This window comes from Sander vitreus, chromosome 6 (assembly GCF_031162955.1).
Source record: "Sander vitreus isolate 19-12246 chromosome 6, sanVit1, whole genome shotgun sequence".
In the NCBI taxonomy this organism is placed as follows: Eukaryota; Metazoa; Chordata; class Actinopteri; order Perciformes; family Percidae; genus Sander; species Sander vitreus.
The window spans coordinates 9,376,329-9,398,862 of record NC_135860.1 but is presented as its reverse complement, the minus strand read 5'-3'; the positions used below and the strand labels follow the sequence as shown (position 1 = coordinate 9,398,862).

Genomic DNA, 22,534 nt, shown 5'->3' with positions numbered 1-22,534 from the left:
AGCCACACCAAGGACACTTTCTGCCATTTATGGCTCCTCCAAGGCACCGTATGAGAGCCGTTTAGTATCCCATGAAGGTGAGGGAACGCAGGGATGCAAAGGAGGCCAAGAAACATCCTGGCTGCTTCCTACTAGTATTCAATGCAACTTTGACAGCTTAACAAATTAGTGCCAAAGTGTGCCTGAGCAGTGCCAAGTGCACTCTCGTGTGTGTATTTTGAAAAAGGTGAAATTGTCATGTACAGTTCAATTCACGGACTAGTGACTGACATAAATCCACACTACAGTGTATGTAGCACGTCTGGCTTGTCTAAGCTTGTCTCTTCTGTGGAGACTATTGTCTCTCCAACAGAGCTATAGAGACGAAAATAAGGGAGTGTGCCTGTAAATACTAGTGGGCAAAAGACATATTGGGAAAGAAAGACGATGATAGAGGAATGGTGTAAGTCATTCTGGATAAGGATCACATTCTTGATCGCTCGCTAGTTTCATCATGCAGAGCAGGCCTTTTGACAGTGTTTACTTTGAGCTAGGGGGAACGCTCACACTCACAGCTGCACTCCAAAAAAACAGTCTTGTATTTATCAGAGACAAGATAATACACATCTAATCAGAACAAGTAACTGCTTTTCATGCAGTCCAACAAGTCAGGTCACTCAGGTTCATCCTTGGAAGACGGTTGTGCAACACAGAGAACACTTAGTGCACATTTGAATAAAATGTGCACATGCTAAACACCAACACTTTGCCATACACCCACATTCTCATGACTGCACTTCCTCTGCCATGATGTCACAGTCTGGGCTCATTCTTTGCAGCTGTGGGAGCATACCCTATTAAGTGTCTGGGAAGCAATCAACACTAATGCATTTGGCATTGTGGCAAACTGAAGTTACTAGCCATATAAAGACAACTACCACAGCAGCAGGGGGTTAACGTGGGGATACAGTGGTGGCATGGTGGAACAAACAAAGCACGTATACAGTGCCAGGGCTTAATTACCTCTCTGAGACATCTGTTATGAGAACAGAGTCCTGCTAGCATGTTGTTGAAGAAATACTTTGTTAACGGCCCAGTCTCTCAGGGGTTTACAGTGTTTTGAAAGGTGACATTTTGAGCCTCAGACATTGTTGCCTTGTTTAACGCCTGCTGTGTATCACTGCGCGGTTATGGACTGCTTGCCACATGGTCTTAAATTATTGCCCAATTAAGCCAGTGTGCAAGAACGTTCAATGGGAAGGATGACGACATTGCTGCTCCCATTGAAATAAAAACCCTCTTTCTGTTCCATGTAGGCGGATGGTTTCTGTTAAATCATTGTCGACTTACATAGTATAGATATATTATGAGTAATAAATATTTCTATTAGAAGTTTCAATTCAAAGACACCACGGTGGGTAGGCGTTTCGGTCAGCCTCAAAAATGTGGAAAACATTTCTTTACTGAGTCTACAGTTAGTAAATAAAGCAAACAGCTAATTTAATAGTGATCCACTTCTGACAAAAGCCATGGACCAGTGATTCCCTCAATAACAATATTATCCAGAGAAGATCACTCTCTTATCCCAGATATAAAGATGTGGTGTTACAGTATGAAGGGTAAGCCTTGGCTCTTTACTGTGTCATCTCTCTTAGCAGAGATTTATCAGGGTGAAATAACATCTTTTTACCTCCTACTGGAGAAATTCTCCTCGCCCAACATTCTTCTCCTCAAGTGCCTCCAATAACCATAGGTTATCCTATGATTTAGCCATTAGCCACAGCCCAACATAACCATTAGTTATATGAATTCATAACACACATTACCAGTTGTATAAAAACCACTGCAATTTGTCCTCAGACTTCATATTTGTGCTTCCCTCTCAATCCTCCCTTCTGCCTGATGTGACTTGCTCAGTTGGTTTTGGAGGCCAGTTGGCTGACGAAATACATCCAGCTGTCATGCTTATTTATGGACCTTTGTTTAGAAAATGTACTGTTTTCTCAGGATAACATCTTTTATGGATGCCAATGTATTGGGCAAGCGGAAACATTAAGCAATCCTAGATATATCTGCCCACTTTTTGGCAATGAATCTTTCTTCCCACAGCAGAGGTGACAGTTTCAAGGAAATAAGGACAGGTTTATCTGGGATCCCGTTCCCAAGAACAAACTGAATCACAATTGGCACAGGATGGAGGAGTTGGTAACCACCACAACGTTTTACATCATAGCTTTCCTTTCGTCAGGTCCTGTGAATCTGTACGTGCCATACACTTCTGTTGGAGCATGATCCTACCCTCCTACCTTTAGGCGAAAGGGTGCAGGGAAACAGTCACGCCTGACTCACACCCTTCCTCAACGCAAGTTATTAACATGACCACAGTGATGATGCAGCACTGAATCAACAGGGTTCCTGCACCCAAACAACATCTGTTTCATGTGAGACAGTGCAAAGGAAACACTGATAAGGTAGGGGGGGTACCATTAATTCAATGTGTAATAAATATAACAGACAGATGAGGCTAAAAGAAGTAGATCAAGTGACAGGTGGAGTGAGGCAAAGCTTAGCCCCAGTCTTTTATAACATATCATTAGTTTGTATTAAACTAGTAAGTGTGTAGTTATGAGGCATCTGCAATTCTGCACTTACAATTTGGTATTTCCTTTGAAAACAGAACTTCCTTTGAGAGTAGCAGGTAAGTGCTAGGTATAGACCTGTAATTGTATCCCTAAAGGAATGTAATTACTCCATTAGCACAGAGTGGGATACCTTCACACTCCATAGCTGCCTTTATAAAGTTTATGTTCTCTTTACATAAAATCTCACATGGAGTAAACGCTTCTGGCAGAGTGTACAGAGAGTGAAAAAGAACAGAGGGAAGGAGAGCGAGGCAGGATGACTGGATTGTGAGGGGGGCATATTACCTCCCACAGGGGCCCTGGCTCAACGGATCAAGTTCCAGACGTTTACCAACAAAGCATCCATGGAGGAAGTCTTGCGCCCCTCACAATAACACCACAGCACCTGGCCATCCCCACACAGGAAACCTGAGGTCACTTCCTCCCTTTCAGGAAATTCAGACACACTCCTGCTGCCAGCCACGCGTCCCCACAGCCTATTGAAGAGGGCGCTGACTACCAGGGAGAAAAACACGGAGACACAAACTGAAAAGAATATCTGAATTATGAGAAAATATACAGCCGAAACCATGTGATTTCCCAGGTTTTCACCGATACAGTTCACAGAAGTGCAAGAGATGTGTGCCAGACAGGTTTTGTTAGCACAAAAGCAGAATGAGTCCTAATTTCCCTTTTTTGCTCTCAAATGTAGCACAGATGCGATGTTTTTCTAATCAGTCCGAAGAGCTACAAGCTGGATTGGGTTGCATTGTTTGATTCTGGTTGGAACCACATGAATAAGAGGTTGAAAACAAGGTATGCACACTAATAGCTGTGCTGGAATGTCAAAATCTGAGCAAAAATGAGGAACCCAACAAAAAGAGTCAAGACCCAACAAAGAAATTTAGAAAAACGATTAGAGACAAACATACCTGCTGATTGAACGCAGCCTTACACAGAATGTGACAGAAAGTCATGGAACCAATACCAACTGTGTCCAGTGTCCTCTGATACCCTATGGAGGGACAGACAACTGCAGAACATCAAAAGAGGACTGCTTCAACACAAATCTAAATTCTGCTCCTTAACCACCTGCAACCACTTGACCGCCAATTCTCCATCATTATGGTTGGCCCGGTTTCAAACGATGCCAACACATAAAACCAGCCACAACCAGTCCAAGTCATTTAGTTGCAGTCCCACTGCAGTTTAGAGCTGGCCGGGGTCCAACCACCACGCGGGGCTAACCTTTAGAAAACACTGAGACCTCCAAAGAATGTGACCATGGTCAATGAAACAGAGAGGGAGAGAGGAAGAGGAAGAAAGCAAACAAATACATTATATAGCCCGTGCTCTGTCAAGGCAATCTTCCCAGATGGTAAATGGGACAGAATGACTGGCTTTTGGCTGCTAGGGGATTATTTCTGAATGTTACTGAGGCAAACAGTTTGTGTAAAAATAACCAGTCAGTGGTGAAAGCACAGCATTATGTCTAAGAGACCAATTCCTCCAAAGTGTAATTTCTGTAGTAACAGACAGAAAAGAGATCCGCATTATTGAAGCCATAATTTTAGCAATGGCTATGACATAACGTTTAAGGAACTGAGCAGTTTTATGTTGGACATTTTCTATTCAGTCCTTCATTACCTACGCCAAGGAGGTTGTGTTTTCTGCTCTGTTTGTTTGTTTGTTTGTTTGTTTGTCTGTCTGTCTTTCAGCAGGATCACAGACAAACTTGGTGGAAGGGTGTAGCATGGGCCAATGAAGGACCCATTACATTTTGGAGCGGATCCAAATCACAGAGCAGATACACCAATTATTTTTCACTTTCTTTAACATTGTGAGATAGGGCATTTGTGCTGCATTCATGTGGTGTTGGAATACTCGGAAAAATTCCAGACTGGGAAAATTCACACTGCACTAACACTGAGATAGGGCATGCCTTGGTGGAGTTCTGTGCTCTCTGAGCGTCATTCTAGTTCTAAAACAAACCTGCCTGAATCTCTGTATGTTAAAGATAAACTAAAGCTTAACTAATGAACATTTTGATATTAACAATGGATCACGTGACTACCAACTCTGCAGTTAGGGTTACCTACCCTAACCCTTCATCACTAAGGAGCATTTTAGCATCTTTCAAATCATTGTTTTGGTTTTCCGGGGTGCAACTTTGCTTTTTTTAATTCAGTCACACTGCTCTTGTCAACCTCATTTCCTGCAGCAACAAAAAAAGCTGTGATAAATCCACTGTGCACTACTTGCAGACATTAGTCTATTAGAGTTAGTAACTAGCTGGTGAACATAGTGGGGCATTTAGGAGCTAAAGAGACAGATATTTCCCTTTAGGAGTTGGTAGAGACCAAAACAAAGCTTAAATTCTAGGAAACAGGTTTCTTAGTTTTTTAATACATTGTCAGCACAAGTAGCAAATGGTTATCATGTGCGTAAGAATGAACTGTGAAGTCTAAAATCTTAAAAGCTAAATAACTATTTTCTAATTTGATGTTATGCCAAGTCATAACATCAAATGTTTTTTCCAACTGGAACTAACAAAACTTGAAAGAACTTTAGTGTCAAAACTGTAGACTCGACCAAAGACCAACAACTGCATCTCTATTTTTTCACTATCCCCAAATTACCTAAAAGGTCATATACATTCCCAAGAAAACATATAAGATAATGATCAAATGTTCTCTTTTTGCCAGCCCTAACACTTTACTTTCCCACAGGGCCCACTGTGCTCAGATGACGCAACAGGTGGAACACCAAACAATCGTCACAAGGATGACACTACTACTACTACTGCATGTGCTGTGATGTGATGATGTACGGCAAAAAAAAAAACTAGAAGCTGCAGCACAGACACACCCTTCCCAGATGCACGCTGCCATAAACCACTTCCTGCTGCCGAAGAAAAGACAAGTTTAGCCTGAGGGACATTGCTCTCTGAGGCCTTCACACACCGCTCAGCTGGGAGCTTCTGTGACACAACAGTTGTTCCTTAATCCTTCCTCCGCACAGTTCAACGGGTCACACGGTCCAATACAGTCTCTTCCTCCGCTGACTTGATGTTGTTTATTTGTTAGTTTTTTGGCCTTATTTGTGTGTGTGTGCATTATAATACAGAGGGACAACAGTACAGCAGGTGTGAGACTGTGATTAGAGTAACAGAGAAAAGAGAAGAAGAAAAAAGGCACAAACTAGGAAAGCATAAAAACACACAGGCAGAAAGAAAATGTCCAGACCCCCTCATTTGTCACAGGAAGTGGTTTTACTTTGCAGGCTTCTCCCTAGGCAGAGTGTTTGACTAAGGTGTGAAGTACCAAGGCTTATCATAATGTCAAACCCACGCCTTTAATCTCTACACTCACAGATATTTCCTTAAAGCCTCGCAAAATGAAAAGTATAGAGAAAATATGACCTTAAGGTGTAAATTATATTTTAAGATTTACAGATCATAATTACAGTGCAACTAGCCATACTACCACCACTATTACTACTACTACTACTACTAATAATAATAATAATAATAATAATAATAAAGATTAAAAATGACTTAATTGATTCACTTAATTACAGATTCAAATAGTTATACTATTGCTAGCACAACGTTTGAAGTTAACACACTTCAGTGGTTCTTTATGTCATTTAGTTTCATTGAAAAGCCTCTGCACAATCAGTATGATGCTTATAATGACATTTAGGATACACTAGTTTATTTCCCATCCAATAAAACACTTTTCTGAGTAATTTCCGATTTACGTCAAAAGAATCGTTTCGTGAAGCCCCACTGAGGTCGAAGAGGTGGACACTTATAACGTATATATAAAAAAAAAAAAGTCCAGCTATAGCCTAGGTATGAATTCAAAGTAAAGTCCTACCAGGAGTAACGTGTGAAGTCTGTAAGCTGACAGTGGTATCCCGCCTCCCTCTCTGTCTGTCAGCAGACCCGCTCCGGACTGGGAGCAGTGTGCAGGTCGCTGCTCCGCTGGCTCAGCAGCGTCGCTCGTCAGCTGGAAAACTTTTTGTGTTTCTTCTGACAGTTAGTCAAATCTCTGCGGCGAAGAGTGATGCAGTTCGCCGGCTACATTTGTCCTACTACTGAGGAAGTTGCTGGTGAGTCACAAGACCCCGCCCACCCCCCTCCAAAAACGTTCCCTCCCTCCTGCGACTTCAAATGAGACCAGAGAGAAGTCCAGGCAGAGGAGGGTGTGATGGGAGCTCCCAGCAGGGCCCTCTGTTTCTGTGGTGCCCTTTATTTCCCTCTCTTCAACTGTTATTGTATATTTTTTGTAAATTTGTAAATTCTATTGTATTGTTATACTGTACGGTATACTTAACAGTATTTCTTTTCTTTTTTTTTATATATATATATATATATATATATATATATATATTGATTCTTACTGTCCTTTTTGTTTTTATTCTTTATATGTTAAGTAAGTGTTGTACTTTGAGAGAAAAGATTAACCAGTGTCAAATTCCTGTTTAACACAAACCTGGCCAATAAAGCTGATTCTGATTCTGATTTTCAGTCTATTCTAATATAATGATGTTTTATTGGTAAGTGTTGATGAAAAAGCAGAGCCTGTTTTTCATAAGGTTTCTGAATAAGGGAGTGTTGAGTGCTTGGTAGGCAATCAACTTAATGAATTTTGAAAATCAATCAATAGCCAGTCAATTATTACAGCATCTACAAGACAGAGAATGAAACAATTAAAAAGTTTGACATTTTTAGTAAAATAAACACACAAGTTTGTGTAATTCCAAACAAACTAAACCTGCTCAGTCTAATATTGGTGTGGTGAGCTTTTTTGTTTTAATTATTCTTACATCCTGTAGTTCCACCTGTGAATCAGTGATGGTGATTGAATGGTTTATGGTTTTATAGCTATTACTCACTCACACCAATGGGTTTTGATCCCACTTTGCTTGGAAACTCTGAATATTTAATATCAAGTGACCACTGAATGCCAGTAAAATGTCTAAACTTCAGGGACTGGCTTTAGATAAATTGTGTAAATTTTGAGTCAGAGTTAGGTAAATTAAGGATTACAATCAGATTAAGTTGAAGGATCAGCACACATTAAGGTCAGGGTTATTTCTTTGCCAAGTTGTTGTTGTCTGTTGCTGTTACTCAAGCATTTAGACTAAAGGGCATATATATAATTTACAATGACTCCTGGATTCTAATGGGGAGTTTAAATGCTCTTTAGTCTAAATACTTTTTCAGACAAGAAAATGTTAATGTTAATATTTGAGCATTAAATTGGTAAAATGGAACGGTCTCGGTATAAAATAAAACTTCCATCACTTGTATCTCTCTTTATTGTGCATGTACTTTGCTTTTAAGAGACCTTTGTTGACTGTCCTGTCCTCCTTGTATGCCCTGACATTACCAGACAGGGTAAAGACCAGCAGCTCTTAGATATCGCTTCCCTATTTTAAAGTGTGGGTCCTTTCACAGTACTGATGTGTCATTTTTGTCATGACTCAACAAGTGGGAGTGACATTAATCCTGGATGTAGTTGGCTGCCGTTTAGTCATGGAAGGTTTCTTAAATCTTATCACTTGAGTCATTACTGTAAATCAGTGTGTACCATTAGTGTTGTTGGCAGAAGCACCACACTGTATATCAGAAAGCATTTGTCTACTGCTTTTATATGAGACAGTTTCTATTCATTCCTTTATTCTAAATCAAACCTGCTTATGTTGAAGATCAACTCAACCAATCACTAATCAATATTTTTATATTAACAATTATGTGTAATGTTAAACTCTGCAGTTCCCCTCATCTCTACGGAGCATTTAATTGTCTTTTAACTCATTGTTTTGGTTTTCCGGCCTGAATTTTACTGTGTTTTTTTCAGTCTCACTGCTCTCGTCAACCTCATTGCCAGCAGCAGCAAAAAAAGCTGTGATAAATCCACTGTACACTAGTTGCCAAGCACGGAACACGGGAGAGTTAGCAACTGGTGAACATAGTGGATCATTTAGTAACTAAAGAGCCAGATATTTCCCTCAGGAGTTGGTAGAGACCAAATCAAAGCTAAAAGGAAATTACTATTGGTCTTCCATTTTCCAGGTGGCAAGAAACACGACTCCACATGAGTGATAATGTGAGCTCAAATTCTAGTATTAAGAGGTTTCTTCAGTTTCTCAGACCATGGGCCCTACCTTGCACCCGGCACAGCGCAGCGCAAAGCCCAACGCAAGTGTCTTTGCTAGTTTTAAGGCCCAGACACACAGACCAGACGGCCGGCTCTCGGCAGAAAAGGCAGTTGGACTGATCAGTCTCCTCGAGTTGGTCAAAAAAGTGCCTCAGAACACACCAAAGCGACGAGACGTAATACGTCTCTATAACAGCTAACCTGTATTGTCGCCCAAAAATGAAAACCGGCAGCTGATTGGACGAACGTGTCACATGGGTCTGGTTTCTCCGGAAATTCAAAGACAGACTGTCATGGCGGCTTGTTCAGAATACAATCTCAAATTGTACTAAAATAGTTCATTATGCTATGCAGTTGCTGAATCTGTCTTCGTTTCAGATCGACAAAGGTCAGTTTAAAAGATTTTCGTCAGATGTTGAGAGACTCTAGTCACGCTCATTCCGCTCCCCGTTTCCGGGTTAGCACTCTACCAATCCGAATGGTCATTTGAGTCTGACTGCTGGCAGTGCTTGCCCCGCTGATTATACATGTCAAATTTGCCAAAATGAAGGCCGACGGCCCCTCGTATGTTGCCGACTAGAAATCGCTAGTATCAGCTAGCGCTAGCTAACGTCAACGTTAGGTAGCCGCTAGCTAACGCTAGTTAGAAGGGTTTGTGGTGACTTTGCCTGGAAGGCTACCAAGTCTTGGACGAGATTAGAGAACAGCTGGCTCATCAGAAGAGCCTAAAAAAAAAGTTCATTAAAAAAGAGAAGGACACACGCAATGAACTGGAGAGGCCGAAGAGGCTCAGTGACCCAGAGACCATGAACACCATGAGGATCGCCACACAGGTTCGAAATTATATCAAAAAGAAGCTGAAGAAAGTGCTTCAAAAAGACTTTGAGGACCTCCAAGTGGCTTACATAATTAGCCAAAATAAGTTCTCAGCAGAGCTCCAGGTTGACAAAGATAAAAATGAAACTCTTCAGCAAGAACTGGAGCAGCTGAAAGTCAAGGACACTCCGGTTCATCAAATGGAGGAGGAGATCAAGACCCTGAAGAAAAACACTTCTGAGAAAGAGATGTTATTTTTGTTGGAGGTCACTAAGCACCAGACTGAGGAGGAGGTCAGTCGGGGCCTCCGAGCTGAATTCGCCAAGCTCAGAGAAGAGCAGCAGGACAAGACCAGGTAGCATGAGAAGGATAAGGAGGCTATTGAAAGGCTATTGAAAAGCTGGTGAAGGAGCTGAAGGAACAAGCTGAAACCCTCAGTGGCTGACAGACGGAGAGGTTGAAGCAGCTTACCACAGATCTGGACGGACAGAGGAGAGAGAGGAGAAGTGGAGAGAAATGAGCTCCTTGAAGAGAAACACAGCAACCTGCAGGACCAAGTGAGGGAACTCAGAATGGCTCACATAATCAACCAAGAAAATCAAAGATCCAGGTTGAAAAGAATAAAAATAAAGTTTTTCAGCAAGAACTTGAGCAGCTAAAATATAAGAACACTCCGGTTCAACAGATAAAGGAGGAGATCCAGACTGAGGAGGTCAGTCAGGGCCTGACTGAGCAGGAAAAGGACTCCTTCCATGATTTACCGAATGTTGAGGTGCTCGAAGAGATCGAAGACTCTGAGGAAGAGCTTGAGAAGAAAAAAAAGAAACCCTCGGTCTGGAAAAAATTCAGACACACACCAGAACATTGGTTTGAGGCAGGAGGAGAAGCTGGAGGAGGAGTCATAATCTACCTCATACTTTTCAAGACACTCAAATTTACAATCTACAAAAAGTCAATAAAGCCTTAAAAATAAAAATGTCTGCCTGTTTTGGTTTATTTCAATCATAGAGTTGAGTTGAGGACGAAACATTCTACTTCTGTTGTGTCTATATTGCCTTTTTTCTGCTATTAGAAAAAAACAAGTCAATTGCAAAATACTGAGATTGACACTATGTATTTTCTGGTCTGCTAGTCTATCGAATGTTTATATTTTTGACTATATACAAACACTGATTAAAATATTATATTTTTAAAGTCACCCTCCACAGCTATCCATGAGTGATGAGTGATGGGAACACTGGGATCCATCCATCCATCCATCTTCGTCCGCTTATCCGGGGTCGGGTCACGGGGGTAGCAGCTCCAGCAGGGGACCCCAAACTTCCCTTTCCCGAGCCACATTAACCAGCTCCGACTGGGGGATCCCGAGGCGTTCCCAGGCCAGGTTGGAGATATAATCCCTCCACCTAGTCCTGGGTCTTCCCCGGGGTCTCCTCCCAGCTGGATGTGCCTGGAACACCTCCCTAGGGAGGCGCCCAGGGGGCATCCTTACCAGATGCCCGAACCACCTCAACTGGCTCCTTTCGATGCGAAGGAGCAGCGGCTCTACTCCGAGCTCCTCACGGATAACTGAGCTTCTCACCCTATCTCTAAGGGAGACGCTAGCTACCCTCCTGAGGAAACCCATTTCAGCCGCTTGTACCCTGGATCTTGTTCTTTCGGTCATGACCCAGCCTTCATGACCATAGGTGAGGGTAGGAACAAAAACTGACCAGTAGATTGAGAGCTTTGCCTTCTGGCTCAGCTCTCTTTTCGTCACAACGGTGCGGTAAATTGAATGTAATATCGCACCCGCTGTGCCGATTCTCATTCCGATTCCGATTCTCATTCCCTACCTGGAGAAGGCACTCCATCGGTTTCCTGCTGAGAACCATGGCCTCCGATTTAGAGGTGCTGATCCTCATCCCAGCCGCTTCACACTCGGCTGCGAACCGATCCAGTGAGTGCTGAAGGTCACAGGCCGATTATGCCATCAGGACCACATCATCTGCAAAAAGCAGCGATGAGATCCCCAGCCCACCGAACTGCAACCCCTCTCCACCCCGACTACGCCTCGATATCCTGTCCATAAATACTACAAACAGGATTGGTGACAAAGCGCAGCCCTGGCGGAGGCCAACTCTCACCTGAAACGAGTCCGACTTACTGCCGAGAACCCGGACACAGCTCTCGCTTTGGTTGTACAGAGATTGGATGGCCCTGAGAAGGGACCCCCTCACACCGTACTCCCGCAGCACCTCCCACAGTATCTCCCGGGGCACCCGGTCATATGCCTTCTCCAGATCCACAAAACACATGTAGACCGGTTGGGCATACTCCCAGGCTCCCTCCAGGATCCTTGCGAGAGTAAAGATCTGGTCCGTTGTTCCACGACCAGGACGGAATCCGCATTGTTCCTCTTCAACCTGAGGTTCGACTATTGACCGAACCCTCCTTTCCAGCACCTTGGAGTAGACTTTACCGGGGAGGCTGAGAAGTGTGATACCCCTGTAATTGGCACACACCCTCTGGTCCCCCTTTTTAAAAAGGGGAACCACCACCCCGGTCTGCCACTCCTTAGGCACCGTCCCAGACTTCCACGCAATCAACCAAGACAACCCCTCCACACCCAAAGCCTTAAGCATTTCTGGACGGATCTCATCAATTCCTGGGGCTTTGCCACTGTGGAGTTGTTTAACTACCTTAGCAACCTCCACCAGGGAAATTGACGACAATCCCCCATCATCCTCCAGCTCTGCCTCTACCATAGAGGGCGTATTGGTCGGATTTAGGAGTTCCTCAAAGTGCTCCTTCCACCGCCCTATTACCTCCTCAGTTGAGGTCAACAGCGTCCCATCCTTACTGTACACAGCTTGGATGGTTCCCCGCTTCCCCCTCCTGAGGTGGCGAACGGTTTTCCAGAAGCACCTTGGTGCCGACCGAGAAGACCGAACTTCTCCCACACCCGCTGCTTTGCCTCTTTCACGGTAGAGGCTGCAGCCCTTCGGGCCCTTCGGTACATTGCAACTGCCTCCGGAGTCCTCTGGGATAACATATCCCGGAAAGACTCCTTCTTCAGTCGGACGGCTTCCCTGACCACCGGTGTCCACCACGGTGTTTTACACAGTGTTTTACATGGTGTGTACCGCCCCTTGAAGCACCTAAGACCCTAAGACCACAGCTCCTCACCGCAGCTTCAGCAATGGAAACTTTGAACATTGTCCACTCGGGTTCAATGCCCCCGGCCTCCACAGGGATGCACGAAAAGCTCCGCCGGAGGTGTGAGTTGAAAGTCTGTCGGACAGGGGCCTCCTCCAGACGTTCCCAATTTACCCGCACTACCCGTTTGGGCTTACCAGGTCTGTCCAGAGTCTTCCCCCACCCCTTGACCCAACTCACCACCAGATGGTGATCGGTTGACAGCTCCGCCCCTCTCGTCACCCAAGTGTCCAAAACATACGGCCTCAGATCAGATGAAACGATTATAAAATCGATCATTGACCTTTGGCCTAGGGTGCTCTGGTACCAAGTACACTTATGAGCATCCCTATGTTCGAACATGGTGTTCGTTATAGAGAATCCGACACAGAAGTCCAACAACAAACAACCACTCTGGTTTAAATCAGGGAGGCCGTTCCTCCCAATCACGCCTCTCCATGTGTCTCCATCATTGCCCACGTGCGCGTTGAAGTCCCCCAGCAGAACTATGGAGTCCCCGACTGGAGCCCCATGCAGGACTCCACTCAAGGTCTCCAAGAAGGCCGAATACTCCGAACTCTTGTTTGGTGCATATGCACAAACAACAGTCAGAGTTTTCCTCCCCATAACCCGCAGGCGTAGGGAAGCGACCCTCTCGTCCACCGGGTTAAACTCCAACGTAGCGGACGCTCAGCCGGGGGCTTGTGAGTATCCCCACACCCGCCCGGCGCCTCACACCCTGTGCAACTCCGGAGAAGAAAACAGTCCAACCCCTATCCAGGAGTATGGTTCCAGAACCGAGACTGTGCGTAGAGGTAAGCCCCACCAGATCTAACCGGTAGCGCTCCACCTCCCGCACAAGTTCCGGCTCCTTCCCCCACAGAGAGGTGACATTCCATGTCCCCAGAGCCAGCATCTGCTGCCCAGGTCTGGTCCGTCGAGGCCCCTGACCTTCACTGCCACCCATATGGCAGCGCACCCGACCCCAGCGGTTCCTCCCACAGGTGGTGGGCCCATGGGATGGAGAGATAGGTGCCACTTAGCTTTTTCGGGCTGTGCCCGACCGGGCTCGGTGGCAAACCCGGCCACCAGACGCTTGCTGACGAGCCCTCCATCTGGGCCTGGCTCCAGACGGGGGCCCCGGGCTTCCTCCGGGCAGGGTCACTCCATCTCTACCTCGGTCACTCATAGGGTTTTTGAACCATTCTTTGTCTGGCCCCTCACCTGAGACCACTTTGCCTTGGGAGACCCTACCAGGAGCACAAAGCTCCAGACAACACAGCCCTCAGGTTCATAGGGACACACAAACCTCTCCACCGCGATAAGGTGATGGTCCCCGGAGAGGCAACTGGGATCCAATTGACTAAATCAATAGTTCAACATTTTAGAAAATAAGCAGTTTGCTTTCTTGCCGAGAGTTATGAGAAGATCGATACCACTCTCATTTCCGTCTGATAAATGTTGATGATGGCCTGTTAGCTTAGCATAAACCTGGGAAAAAATAAATAGGCTACCAGCTAGGCTATTCACTGCAGGTTGTACAATCCATTGTTGGATTTTAACTTTTAAATCTTGAAGATTTACATCGTTTACCACCTGTTTAAAGGTCCCATATTAACCTCATTTTCAGGTTCATACTGAAAACGCGTTATTCTTTTTCTCATACTGTTTGTCAGAATATACTTGTATTCACCCTGAAACGCTCCGTTAATGCACCTATCTCTTTAAGCCTCCCTCCCGGAAAAGCCACGTCAGCTCTGATTGGTCAGCGTTTTTGGGTCTTCCACATCTGCTCACTTGGTGTCTCTGCACCATTATCGCAGCCAGAGAATGACTGTAACTGCACTGTTGCAGCATTTTCTACCTATATATTTATTTATTTATTAATTTATTATATAGTTGTGTCATCACAACCGTGTGGAAATCCTGACAGCTCATTTAAAGGCACAGTTTCTGAATACGTGCTGTGTGCATTTCTCTGTGGATTGAGCGTTTTGATACTTTCACAGTATGTATATACTATCCCCTAGAGCTGCTTTATAATAAAAAAATACATTAAAATCAATTTTTTTTACGATATGAAACCTTTAAATTATGCAAATTTAGCACATTGGGCACTCTAAATAAAAAGCAGGAAAACAATATTATGTACATTTTCTGTTATGTTTTTGGAAATGCAAAAGCAGCTGCAAAGTGTTACACACGAAATATCTCATTAAATACAGAACTGTCCAAACATGTTCCTCTTGTTTTTAATGGTCCTGGCCTGACCCCTGTATCCCCCACAACCCCTTAATTATAAATTCTAATTTTGCACTCAGAGGCGTGGTCCTGTCAGGCTGCATGCAACAAATTAGAGGATAGATGCCTGTCAATTCATCATGGGGCAAATGGCTTGATAACTCCCTGTTTCTTTCTTTGTAAAAGGGTTAAGGGTAGCTCATTTTACCATTAACATCTCTCTGTTTTTCGTTTTGAAAACCATGTTAAAAGGTTAGGTTAAGGGATAACTAATGAAAGTAATGAGTTCAAAGTGTGAAAGATTACACTGAAGAGAACACATGAAAGGAAAAAACTTGTCAACATTTTTTGCTAATCAAACCATTCTTCACCTACCCTAGGTGAAGAATGCAATACAATTCGATTTGTGTGAACAGTGATAATGATGTCTCAGGTGACTGTCATAAATGAAAATCAAATTAAATTTTAAACTTCTTTTCCTGGATGTGTAGTTTTGGAACACTTGAGTAAAATTAACTCTAATGAGCATCATCACTCTGAGCAACAGACTAATGAGACAATTAAATAGTTAAAAGTCCCAACAAAATGTAAGTATGACTTGTCACAGTATTTGTCTGTTTTCACCACATAAATGATGGCGAGTGGAAATTGTGGCATGACGCACAAAACATCACAATCAAAGGGAGTATGAATACAGGCAATGCATTTACAATGTGTTTGTAGCTAAAGCATATGAGGATGATAAAGATGGATATAATGTGCTGGCTTTTAAAGATAACCTCAATACAAACTATCAAAAGACCATCAACTGGAAGATCCTTTGGATGATCTTGGCGATATTTTTTTTTTTTACAGAACACATGAAGTATGCTTTGCCTCATCTAAACCCATCCACTTCTCCCCTCTTCACTGATGTGATTGTCTAGAATATAAAACAAGTCATGCTACAATATACACAACTCAAGCAGGGAAAATAAGCACCGTATTGGTGCTTAATTGTAAACAATTTGTGTTTTACAAGAGTTTGTGGTTATGGTGAGAATCCCACCCAGGAGTGCACCTACTCTATGTCTGAGGTAGAAGTACATGGGAATATTTGGAGGTTATTTAAATTAAACCATCTGAGAGGTTTAGAGAGCAAATGTCTTTTTGGAAAGAGGTTGTGAATCCCTGGTGTAATCTTTGAAAATGCATTGTATTGTATATTTAGTTTCTTAATGTAATATTAAATCTAAAAAGTAATTATTATAAGTGTATATGTCTAAAAAGTACAATATTTCCATCTGAAATGTAGTGGAGTACAAGTATAAAGTAGCAGAAAATGGAAATGATTAAAGTAGTAGTACCTCGATTGTACTTAAAATAAGTTCCTCCACTACAATCAATGACTTATTTAACAGGCAAACTTCTGAATCTGTCTAATGTTGTTTTGGTGCCTTGGGTTAATTTTAAGACATGCAACTTAATAATCACGAAGAAAGGAACTTCTGGCTCATGCATTTTTCAACTGGGCTGGCCTGGCGCCTTGCTGCAGAAGAGGACCAACATGGTCAGGGGAGACATACCAAAGCCCTGAGCTCAGCCCAAGTGCAGCAGTCTTACAATATGTCAGCAGTGTTATTTTTACAGGGTCATATTAGAAAACCAAACGGATCTGCATCTGCCCCACAAGGGCATTCCTTCATTGCTGACCCTGAACAAACCCTCAACCTCTTGTCCTCCTGCTCTTGCATCAGCTTGTTACAAGCCCCTGATTTCCAAAGTAGTATTTACCCCTGTCGAGGCTCACCAGGCATTTCACTTGTAATGATAAATACTACCGTGAATTAAACAGCAAGAAGCCAAGTAAGTCAGAATGCAGACGTTCTGCCCGTAATTCCCGGCTGCCGTCTGAGTTTGCCCAGTTAAACACGTTAGTGGGTGAGTGGATCAGTCGGGCCTTGGGCTGAGACCTTCACAGGAACCGGGGGCATTAGCCTGATAAGTGATAAACAAGCCTGTGACATAATGTGGAAACACTGATCCCATTCATAGGTCTAATCACCCCTAAAACATTCTGCATGCCGGACAAATCTCACACATATAAAACAAATTCCTTGCGGTTGGTGAGGGGATAGTGAGCTGGGGGATGGTTGTTTAGTGGAATATCTCTCTTTGTCCTAAAGGCTTCTTCTCACATCCACAAAGAGTTGGGAGTCTGGGTGAGATTAGAAGACTGGTGCCATTGCGGCTTTGTCTTTGTCTACCCATTACCCAAAATATCATGTCAGGAAGTGGATAGTCTTTTCCCGCAGAGTACAGTGATGACCCCCTCATCGTCCAAGTTCCTGCAGCACTTTTTCCCTCTCAAAATGGAGAGAAAAAATGTGTGAGAATGTTAAGGAATATTACAGAGTTTCTATGTAATTTCTGTTAGGTCTATTGGTCTGGACATAAATCAAAACAGGGGTCTGGAACCCCAATGGAAACATGCAATAAATGTCCATGTTGGAAAAACATAAACTTGTTACCAATTAGTGTTAACTGTATGCTCTGGCAAACACAGGCCCTCATTATAATGACCAAAATAATTTGGTCTATGAACAGTGCAGCCAAAACATAGTCAGAAGTCAGCAGCACTGTGATGGCCCTCACTTGTTCTAAGTGGATCCTGTGCCAGGCCTGGCTTGTATACAACTTCTAAATGGCAGATACCAATTGCATTGGTCTTCTACTTGAAAGAATATAATTAATCCCATTTCCCTTCGCCAGTAAACCCTAATGCAACATTTGTGGTGATGAATATTTCAAGCCAAATTAAATATTGCAGGGCTTTGAACTTATACTACATGAGGTTATTAGATAAGAAACATTATTAAGGAAATTGGAGGATTAAGTTGTTCAAATGTTATTGGATTTCCATCCATTTATTAATTTTAAAATTATTAATTCACATAATGGTGGTATAAGTATTCAGAGCCTTAAGGTGAAAGTTACATACAAGTTACAACAACATTTAAAAAAAAATTCAAGTTAAGGCACAAGAAAAGGTCCTACATTGAAACCCTTACTTAACAAGAATTACACACATTTTAACTACCAGTCTTTTAAATGCTTTGGAGTAGTTAAATCCATAGCAATGTTTAATATTTTACAAACTGACCATATGTTTTGTTTTTACAATCTTAATATGCAAAGTAAATAGTAGGCTAACCTAGCAGCCACTCAGTCAATGAAGTGACGTAGGCTAAAAAAGTACAGCTTTCCCCTGTAAAATGTGTAGTGTGAGTAAAAAGTACCATCGTGCGGAAACACTCAATAAAGTACAAATACTTTAATACTTGGGTTAATGTACTTAGTTACTTTACATAGCTGCATAATACTTCTACTATGATTCCACTATAAAAGGCTCATACAGCAGCTATGTGCAGCAGAGGGCTTCTACGTCACACATTCTTTTTGAAATGTGTACAACAGCACCACCTACTGTTTGTTACACGTAGCATGAAATTCACAGCATTTTATTATATAGAGAAAAATAATTAATTTTGTTTCCGTTTCTTGTCAAATGACAACTAATAATTACAGAATATTTTAATATTAGTAAATTGTCCGAATCTTTTTTTTTTTACTGTGATGTTTTTAATGCGAGTTGAGTGGTGAATCTGCGGTAGAGAAATGAAAACGCTCTGCACCACCAGCCCGGAACCCACATGTTCAGCTAACAGGAAAGCACTAGACCCGAAGCAGCACTGAGTTTTCTCTAAAAAGCCCTACGTATACCTGCTTTGACTGAACTAGTTTGTATTATTACGCTCGAGGGCATTTTTCAGAATGTCTTCGTTCAGGAAAGCGTTGAAATCCCGACAGAGAAACCACCATGAAAGATCTCAGGTGAGCATTTCAGTGTTTTGCTTGTTAGTTAGCTAGCTAGCTAACTTGCTGCTATGTTATGAAATGCCCCTGTATAGTGACACGTTTGAGATGTCCACATATTCTGATGATATGTAATAAATATTAATACAGACTGTTTAACTTGTCTAAACTGTGTTATTTTGTTCGACCAGCCTGGTTTCAGGAAACATTTGGGATTGCTGGAGAAGAAGAAAGACTACAAACTTCGTGCAGAGTGAGTTGAATTCAGTTTAGGAGACATGTTCCATGTTTCCAAGCTTTGGACATGGTTTGGACAGTCTTGTAATTGCTTACTTTGTTTGTTTTATAGTGATTACCACAAGAAACAAAACACTCTTGCTGCTCTGCGAAAGAAAGCTCTGGATAAGAACCCAGATGAGTTTTACTACAACATGATCAACTCTCAGCTGCAGGTGAGATATGTGTTATCATTAGTACAAGAAAATGAGTAACCCCATGTAAATCCTCTCATCTGATCTCTGGCTGTTTAATTGATTAAGTATGGCTTATTTTGTGGCATGTTAACAGGATGGAGTTCACGTGGCGAAAAAAGCCAATGAGGAGGTGGAGGTGACAGAGGAGCAGAAGAAAGTCATGAGGACCCAGGATATCAAATATGTAGAGATGAAAAGGGTCGCAGAGGCTAAGGTACGGTTATTTTTCCTGTAATAGATCATGCACGGAGCACCTCTGGTGCCTGACTGATTTAATTTAACATCATTTGACATCTTTTAAATTTAGAATAAAAGAGCACGACAAAAATGGACATGATTATACGCTGTGTTTGTGCCATTACCTAACCTCCCACTGTAAAATGAATCCTCCCCACATAGGGCTTCTTTTGTTACACCCTGTAAATCTTTGCGTGTTCATCATTTGCTTTCAGAAAATTGAGAGGCTGAAAGGAGAGCTCCATCTTCTGGAGGCAGACAGCAAACAAAAAAACAAGCATACATTCTTTGTGGATTCCAAGACCGAAGGTAAATATGAATTGTCTTTGTGGGCTATTAGTAGTTATTAGGTGACCCGGGGGTAAACGTTTTAATGGACGTTTTACTGTGTCTCCTCAGTGCAGTCATTTGAGCTGGCAAACCACCTCAACACAGCTCCTGAGCTGGTGGGCAGAGTGTTCAACAGGCCAACTCTGAAAACCCTGGAGACAAAGAGCATCCAGGGAGCTGTAGAACCTCGCATGCTTAAGGTCTGTGTTTATAATGCGTGGGGATCAGCCTCATTTGCTGTGGGACCATCCCATCTAAATGGGGGGGGGGGGAAAGAGAGAATGTGTTTCAATCACATTGTGGTGACATAAACGTAATTTTAATTTCAACCCACTTCCATGTTTTCTCTTTGCTGTAACTGTAGAAGTTGGCCAAGCAGAGGAATCACCAGTATAAGATCCTTTCACAGAGGATTGACCGAGAAAAGAAAATGTTTGTAATAAGTCAAAAAATTCAGACCCGCAAGGACCTACAGGTGAGGAGATGTTCTTATTCACAACAAGCGTTTTAGTTTCAAATGACTGTCAAATAAACAAAGATCTTCTTTTTTTTTTTTTTTACGCACACCAGGATAAGAACAAAAAAGTGAAGGTACAAAAGGAGACACCCAATGCTGCAGCTATCTACAAATTTGAGGCCAAGAGGAAGCGCTGAGAGGGGAGTAACCGTCTCGCTGAGAAGAAATGTGAAATAATGGACTTCTAGATCAAACCATAGACCGCAGACATGGGATCATTTTTCTACCCTCAAATGTTGTTTTGTACATATTTATCTACGACTTTTAGTTTCTTTCAAAAATAAATATCAGAAGAACATGCACATTTTTGTATTTTTTTTTTTTTTTACTTGCATATGACTTGTGGTTGACCTCAGTAGTTAATTGATGTTGAAGGTTTTTTTATGGGTTTGTTGCCAATGGAAAGACTTAAGAAATAGTAAGAGACAACGGCATGATTAATGAAAGAGGCCTCAGGCTGAATTTAAACTGAGGATGTCGTACATGCTCCAGGGCAGCTGAGCCATCACAATTGTGGCAGTAGATTGCATTTTGTTGTCTTACCAGTAGGTGGCATTAGTGTTCTTTATCACGCTATTTGGAGGGGTGGGGGGGGGAAGATCTGTTGGTAAGTGCATAGAGAGAAGACTAAGCTGGAAGTCACTCGTATGACCCAACATCAAGACTTCAGAGTTTAATTGTGGTTGTGATGTTTTATTTTTGTGAGCTGTCACTGATGTGTTCTGTCTTTGTGTGTGTCACAAACAGCTCTCTAGTTTAGTAGGTTGTGAACTGAGGAGCTGAACCCCCTCATTCACATTTGAGACCTGTCGTAATAGACCGTGATGTTCCATTTCAAAGGCTTCTCCAAAAATTTGCTAAGAAATGCGAGAAGACTTCTTTTTCTGACATAATTTGAAGGACACAACTTTGGCAGCCCTCAGTATTCCACAGCTTGTCGGCTGCATTCAGGTTGTCCTCGATAACTCATGAGTCAGAAAGTATCACATGTCCATGTCATATTCATCCGGTATTTGCATTCATGTGGCCATCAGTCACTGGTTAAAGACGTGAACCAATGAAAAAGCCATTCAAAGGTGTAAATCGGGGGTCTTCAACGTCTTTTAGGCCAGGTACCCCTTAGCTGAAAGAGGCTGAGTAGGGACCCCCTACCGCATGTATTGTATACAATTGAGTTGCATATTAAACTGGGCAGAATGGATGAAAATAAATGGATATTATGTATGCATCATGTTTTAATGTTAAACATACACCCGGAGGCACAGTGACTACTTAAGCTTAACTGTATGGCTACCATAGATACCTATAGTAAGCTTATCTTCAATGTGTAAATTTTTTTTTCTTCACAAATAGGCCAATTTATCTTTGCTTTTAAAATGTTTATGTATATTTTCAGACTTATTTTAATTTTTGAAACAAGAAACTCAATTTTATTTTTTTACATAATTTGGCAGCCCCCCTGCACTAACTCTGAGGACCCCCTGTTGAAGATCTCTGGTGTAAATAACTAAAGACAGGGATAAACTCCACTTCTTGCGAGCAGCCATGATGTAATTGGACTATTGGAGGGATGCAACTTGACGTCACCCTGCGGCTGCCAATCATGTAACCGGCAATCAGACTTGTCAGTCCATTTTGATGCGGTGTGAGAGTCCCGTACAGTAAACGGTAAACATCACAGTCTCTATCACTGCCACAAAAAAAGTTTTAAAACACTGAGGGTTAAAAAATGAAACACAAGCACTTAACTGCCCAGGAGTTTGTGTAACAGGCAGCTGACTTCTGCTGAAGAAGCTTATCCTGTTAGCTCCGATATCATGCAACTTATGAGAGTATTTACAAGTTTGTTGGTCATTTGAGGGTAACTTCTGATAGTGAAAGATTTGACTTTGACACAAATGAACTTTTAGTTTCGGTGTCTATGATGGTGTACTGTCTTGTGTAGTAGAGGCACAGGTTTCAAGTCTTCAGAACCTCTGAAGGACACACCTTTGTGTAGCCCTTTACTATGGATGCAGCTTACACCTCTTTCCACCCTTTCCACATGTCACAGCAGGGTAGACAGCTGCAGCTAATACAATTAAGTTTGATTTAAGTGTCAGTTAGCAGGCATTGATA

General features: G+C 42.5%; 2 protein-coding genes across 2 annotated transcripts in view; one reads left to right on the top strand and one right to left on the bottom strand.

The window, feature by feature from the left end:
- Positions 1–6,707, bottom strand: part of fhl3a (four and a half LIM domains 3a) — a 30,982-nt gene extending 24,275 nt beyond the window's left edge. The window contains exon 1 of the mRNA XM_078252398.1: positions 6,482–6,707. The gene's annotated coding sequence lies outside the window, so the exon portion shown is untranslated. The remainder of the gene's footprint in view (positions 1–6,481) is intronic.
- Positions 6,708–18,680: 11,973 nt separating this feature from the next.
- On the top strand, positions 18,681–20,718 carry utp11 (UTP11 small subunit processome component). The gene is made up of 8 exons (XM_078252397.1): positions 18,681–18,877; positions 19,051–19,112; positions 19,209–19,311; positions 19,427–19,546; positions 19,785–19,878; positions 19,969–20,099; positions 20,264–20,374; positions 20,470–20,718. Exons 1-8 carry the CDS (start codon positions 18,818–18,820, stop codon positions 20,551–20,553), a joined length of 765 nt encoding a protein of 254 aa, XP_078108523.1. The 5' UTR covers positions 18,681–18,817; the 3' UTR covers positions 20,554–20,718.
- Positions 20,719–22,534: the final 1,816 nt, after the last annotated feature.